The sequence below is a fragment of the Haliaeetus leucocephalus genome, unplaced genomic scaffold (genome assembly GCF_000737465.1).
Source record: "Haliaeetus leucocephalus isolate CR32 unplaced genomic scaffold, Haliaeetus_leucocephalus-4.0 Scaffold915, whole genome shotgun sequence".
NCBI classification, from domain to species: domain Eukaryota; kingdom Metazoa; phylum Chordata; class Aves; order Accipitriformes; family Accipitridae; genus Haliaeetus; species Haliaeetus leucocephalus.
In genome coordinates this window covers 2,145,882-2,152,303 of record NW_010973351.1, presented here as the reverse complement: position 1 = coordinate 2,152,303, position 6,422 = coordinate 2,145,882, and the positions used below count along the sequence as shown (strand labels likewise).

General features: G+C 45.1%; 1 protein-coding gene across 1 annotated transcript in view; it reads right to left on the bottom strand.

Moving 5' to 3' along the window:
• Window positions 1-3,303: 3,303 nt before the first annotated feature.
• Window positions 3,304-6,422, bottom strand: part of IRX2 (iroquois homeobox 2) — a 3,805-nt gene continuing 686 nt past the window's right edge. The window contains exons 2-4 of the mRNA XM_010583588.1: window positions 5,428-6,189; window positions 4,628-4,695; window positions 3,304-3,880 (exon numbers count right to left, since the gene is read on the bottom strand). Of these exons, the coding sequence (XP_010581890.1) occupies window positions 4,652-4,695; window positions 5,428-6,189 (806 nt within the window). The 3' untranslated portion in view covers window positions 3,304-3,880; window positions 4,628-4,651. The remainder of the gene's footprint in view (window positions 3,881-4,627; window positions 4,696-5,427; window positions 6,190-6,422) is intronic.

Genomic DNA, 6,422 nt, shown 5'->3' with positions numbered 1-6,422 from the left:
AAATTTTGCCCCCCCCCCCCCCCCCCCAAAAAAAAAGTTAATACGCAATAAAGCCCTCCCGGTATTGATTACATCCCTGCCACTGTTCCTCAGCGGCGCGGTGAGTCTGAACCGTCTTTAAGTGAGATGTAACATGTGATGGAGGCAGAAACTTCCAGTGATAAGAAGATTTTGGGGTTTTTTAGTTTGGGTTTTTTTTTTTTTCCCGTGAGGTTGGACACGGAGGGGTCACGACAAGACCAGGCTGCCGGCCCTCCCTGCCGGGAGCTAATTGATGGCTCATTAGGGAGGTGGGTGCCTCCAGGTAGGGCTAAATCAGACGGTGCACCTTGCAGTTTGTTTCTTCACCTGAAAATCACCTTTCCCTTCACCCCCAAAACTTGGAGACCTCCTCCGAGTGTGGACGTTTGGGAAGGCAGTCCTCTTTTTTTGTTGTTGTTGGGGGGTTTGTCACTATTTTATTTTATTTTTTTCCCCGGTGGCTAAGCTGCAAACGGAGCAGGGACAGAACCGCAGACGCCCGTTGCGCTTTATATTAACTTTCCCCTTCGCCAGGCCCGTTCCTCTCCAGCTGCTAGCTGGGGTACAGCAGCAATTCCCACGTCTGTCTGTCTGTCTGTCTGCTGGCCTGGGCTGCGTCTTACCTCCGTCCCCATCCCTTCCCCCAATCTCCAGCCAAACAAAGGTGGGCGACGCTTTTTTTTTGCCTTTTTTTTCTTTTCTTTTTTTTTTTCCGCTCTCCAAGGCAGTTGGTGAGCAGCTTTCCTGAAACAATAACTCTCTTATTGAGAACAAATGTTGACATTTGCAGGGAGCGAGGAAAAAAAAAAAAAAAAAAAGCAGCCCAGGAAGTGCAAAGTGGAAAGCGACCCTCTTCCTATTTGACGACAGAAGCAATTCCTGCGGGATCCCACCTGAGATTAAAGCCTGAATTTCAATAAATCAGCTCTAATGAAACCTCTGGCCCCGAAGAGGGGAGGGTTTGTCTTCCCCGCTCCGAAACGAGCCCAGAAAAGAGGGGAGGGTGTAAATATAGAAAGGGGTGTGAGGTTTTAATCCCAGCGGGCTGATTAGCATCGTTATGAAATAAACCGTACGCAAAGTGATGCATTTTAGCGTTCATCCCTCTTTCTTGCTACACTGAAATAATCACGTTGTTTGTGCCAACAATCTAGCAAGGCTACGCTTTCCTCCTGCTTTCAATTGTGATTATTAAATCTCGAACGACGTTGAATATGCAGTTCTTGGCCATTAATTTCTTGTTTAAAAAAAAAAAAAGAAGTTTATTTGCCAAATCGTTTGGGTGTCGCCCATCTGCATCCATGAACCGTTCGCGAATTTCTCAGAGGATGAGAGAAGTCCATTGGGTTTTACATACATAGTGAATACTTAAAAGCGAGTTTTCCAAGTCTTTCTACTTTTCTTTCCAGAAAGAAATCCAGGTCTAAATACTAGCAAGGGTGGGTAAATTATGGAAATCTTTTATAAGTCTTTGGGCGTATAAACATCAAAGGAATGTCGTTAGCCTTTTTTAATCTCTGCCACAGCTTTTGGTTTTTACCAATTGAAATGTACACGTTGTGTCCAACAGAGACCTGGAACATAAGATGTGGGTGGTGGGGGCGGATGGAGCAGGAGCAAGAGTGGGGAAAAGAAAGTTCCGGCGTCTCCCCTGACATAAAAAATCAATAAAATCTTCCTAAAGCCCACGGTGAAGACGGTCGAGGGTGACCACGGTAAATATTTGCAGCCATATCCTATGCTAAATCGGAGGGAAAAAAACTGAATTACTTCTTAGCTGTTTGCCTAATCGTACTACAAGCTGCACGCAGCTACAATTGCATTTTACCTCAATGAAAACCAGGCTGGTACAGGAGCAGAGAAGCATCATTCTACAAACAACATAAGAAGATGAGTAGGCCTCCAGCTGCAAAGATCTTCAGCGGTTTATATTTAGCTGGATGGATCCCAGAGTTTTCCAGCATTACGATAGGAATTGCTGCCCTATCAGCTGAAAACCACACGCGTTTTCTCAATCACGCAGACGTCTTTAGAGGGGTAAAATACGAAGGGGGGGTGCAGGGGAAGATGGAGCATGGGAATGGCGTATACGTGTTTAAGAAAACCAGCTTCCTTTCCCCCTCTTTAATATAATCACAACCTATTTCCTGACTCCAGGCTGGCACGGCTCTTTATCCAGTTAACATTCCCAAGGCTGATGCCTGAAGTATCTAAGATCACTTTCAAATGCCCTTTCTAACAAGACCTGAGCAAGAGGCCACTAATTTTCACTGAACAAAAAGCCACTGGAGAGAGATCCGTTTGTCAATATCAACTGGTCCAGCAATTTCCCATCTTCAGACACATCGGCCTATCTGAGCTGGCAGATGTTTAGACAAGATTTTATAAATTGTTCAATATCAGACCATAATGAACCCCAACTGACCATTCCAAAGCAGCTAAAAGCATTCAGGATCTCCCCTGCTGGGATCTAATAATGCTCTCACGCTGGAACATTATTAATCATGGAATAAAATAGATGAGCCTCTTGAAAAATAAGTGTATGATTGATTAAAGGGCAATCTAAGAAGCTATTATTCTTGTTTTATAACCGTAAGTTATATTCACTCAATTTATCTTTTGGGGAAAATAAATGATTGTTCGTTTCTTTTCTGAAATTATATTATATGAGGATTCCCATTATTTTACTAAAAATTAAAATGATTAGTTAGCTGATTTTATGAGCCCAGTCAAAGTGGATTTCCAACGAGACTGTAAAGATACGGTTTACTGAGATAAAGAAAAAGGGGGGGGGGGGGAATCATAAAAAGCAGGAATTTGACTTTTTTATCTTTTTTTTTTTTTAAAGTCTTTGCGTATTTTAGCCAGAAGCAGAAACAAAGAAATTAGAAATAAGCCGTAGTTGATTATAAATCTTTTTTTTTTCCCTAGAAATGGTGGATTTAAAGATTGTTAACTCAAATAAAGAGCTACTTCACACCCAATATAAATAGTTTATAAGAAACATGCATGTATTCACATCACTCTCTCTACGCATATGCATGTATATATACAAATAAGTATTTGCACACATGTGTGTATTTAAAGCTTAAGTATAACGGAACGACCCAGAAGGAATTAATTTATGCAAAGCATATCTTTGCAGCATATTTAAATTGCTTACTCATTTTATGGTCTAGGCTCTACCAGTGAAATTACAACTTTCGTCATTTTCTAAATAATAGATTATTATTTGGGGGGAAATGAACGAAAAACACCATATTGTTGCAGACTAGTCTGTTTTTATTTACAATTAGAGATATAAATTAGTAAAGAATTCTCGTTAAACAACCAAAGATTGTATAACCATCAACGTTTCAAATAAAAACCAGGCAAAATTTATTTACAAAAAGTTCAGATTCCATTGCAATACAACTTGCATAAATTACTAGAAGCTTTATATCGTTACAAAAATAAATATCAAATTTGTTTCCACTTTGTAAGGACTCAAGTTCTCCAATCACGTCTTTATTATCTCTACTGTATACATCTTTTACAAATAAATTTTACAATAAATCCTATCACACCTATCGTATATATACCGTGGCAATGAAGTGATCAATTCAAGATATCCTGAGAAAAACAGATCTGTTTTCAAAAGTCACACATACATTGGGGAAACTATACTATACCAGCAAACTCACATATGTCCAACAAAATTCTGGTTTAATAATTAGAGTCTGAAGATTTAATAGTGCTCTGTGGTCTTCTTTTATACAGTGGCACAAGATGTGATCCGGATTTAGAGATTTGTTATATATATTAGCTCGGGGAGAGATGATGGCTTGCTGACTTTTTTCAAAGCAATTGTGACACCTACCTGTGGACCAAGGAAAAAACCAGATCATCCAAAAATCCTTCAATTACACTCTAACACCATTAAAAGGGGGTAGGGGGGGGGAGGAAAGGAAGTAAGGCAAAATTCTTACTCGCCTAATTTCTTCTAACAAAAGAATTAGTTGAAAAAAATATCGGCAAGGCGATTTGTTGTTGTTGTTGTTTATTTAGCCCTAAACAGCGGAGGTATTAAAAGTGCCATCGCTATCTAGGCAAGAGGCAATTCACAGATAACATACCCTGCTTAAGATGCATGTCGGTCTCTAATAATTGTCCCTTTTTTATTTTAAATACACGGTCACTGCGTGAAGCCTCACTCGGAACGTGCAATTTTAGCACTGCCACGTGAGCACAAGCACTTTGTTTTTAAACAACAATAGCTTCAAAGATTTTTTTTTTTTCCTAAAGCTTTCTTTCCGTAACATTTAAATAGCCCTTACGGCTTTGCCTTACACAAGCGAAGAGTATGCAAGGTGAGGGAACTGCCTAACCTGACTTTAAAAGTAAGACAAACCCGCGAAAGAGAAGTCGTAATGAGAGGGTTTAAAAAACAAAAACAAAAACAAAAACAAAAAAACCCCCCAAATAACAGCAGAAAAGTGTGTCTTACTTCGTAATCAGACTCTCAAGTAATGAAGCAAGAAATTAATGTTCAGCAAGTCTAGAACTGTGCAGCGTGTCTTAGACCTGATGCCAAATGATCAGTGTAATAGAAAATGTTCTCACTTACTTGCATTGCTGTGTGATTGCACTTCTATAGGTATGGTTGTACTCCTACTGTGCAGACTTCAGTGGGATCTGTCAAAATATAACCGTCAGTTAGTCACAGGACACAGCCAGCTAACTAGATTATACAGCGTGGGTAGGTCCCAACCCTCACTCGCGCAGAATTCGTAGCCACGTCGTTTAAAAGGCTGGCCAATGTTTTATAATTGCCCCTACCTCGAGTGTTTTGTCAGAAGAAGCTGACAATTATATTAGTGCAAAACTTCTTCTAAACTCCCCCCCCCCCAAAAAAAAAAACCCCAAACCAAACCCAGTGAAAAATGTCACGCTCCACGGAATTTCACGTCCAAGGTCAGCAATCAGCTGAACCCAAAGCTGCAAAAAAACCCGTGAGGATACTGGAAACAAAGAGAGCAAAGCCAGTTTGTCTAAAAAAATATCAAATAATAAAAAAAGTAATTTACAGGCAATGACACCGGTGCTCTCTGGCTATCTTTGTGCGGAGCTTTCCTTTAAAAAAATGACTTTTACAAGCTGCGCCTGCAGCCTGCCAGCCTGACCTACGAGCCTCCTTTTACATCCCCTCGCTCGGTTCTCAGAGGCAGGTGTCGACGGGACGGCGGCAGGCCGGTGTTTTAATCCCCAGGTTACCACTATCGCCCGTCGCGACTGGGTGGCAGCGGTGACAGTGTTTTCTCCAGAGACGGTTTCGGGATTTACGGCGTCTAAAGGACCGGGACGGGTCGGGGAAGGAGGGCGAGGGAGGAACGGGGGGGGAGAAAGCGGCAAAACCAAGTCACCTACCTTTCTTAGAGTCATAACTAGAGGGCCTGTAATGTTGTTCTAGCTGGTTAGTGATGGTTTTCAAAGAGTCACTGCTCTGCTTGTGGACAGAGCTGGCGTTTAGGACAGTCTGACTTAGTCCCTCGTTTGAAGCCACTGCCGCGGAGTTGTATCTCAGGATTCCCTGGCTCTGGAGCGCGTTAAAGTTCCCATAGTTTGTATAATTGCTATAAAAAGGTGAGGTGTAATAAATATGCCTCCCCAGGAGGGAGGAGGGCGAGTAGGCAGCGCTGTGCGGGGCGGAGGCGGGGGGGGCCGAGGAGAGCGCCGCAGCCTGGCCCCCTTGCCCCAGGCTCTGGCTTTTGAGGTCCGAGGTGGCGATTTCGGCCAACGACCAGAGTTTGGGTTTACTGGCCGGCGTCGGGGGCCCGGGGGAGGCTCGACCCCCCAGCGCCGCCTTGCTGGCGCTGCGGGCGGCGTCGGCGTGCGGGTGGCCGAGGAGCGGAGCCTCCACGGCGGCCAGCGGCGAGGAGGTGGCCGGCTTGGCCGGCGGGTCGCGCTCCCCACCGCCTCCCCCGTCGTCTTCCTCGATGTCCTCCTCCTCCTCGTCTTCCTCCTCCTCCTCTTCCTCCTCCTCCTCCTCCTCCTCGACGTCCTCGTACTTGTCCTTGCACTCCGAGCCCGACTCGCAGAGGGGGTCGCCCGCTCGGCAGGGCAGCTTCTCGCCGTCCGATTCGGCCGAGCAGGAGTGGTCCGTCAGCGAGTCCACTTGCAAGCTGATCCCTGCGTGGGGCCGCCGGGCACAGAAAGGCAGAGTCAGGCCCCGGGGAGGGGGGGGAGAAGCGGAGAAGGGGGGGAGAAGCGGAGAACGGGGGGGAGAAGCGGAGAACGGGGGCGAGAAACGAGCACGGCCACCCCCGCCGCGGCGGGGAAGGGAGACGCCAGCCATCCCGGTGGTTTCCCTACGATCCCCGTTCCCGGGAGCAGCCCTCCCCCCGGGCTGGCTCCCCCGCGGC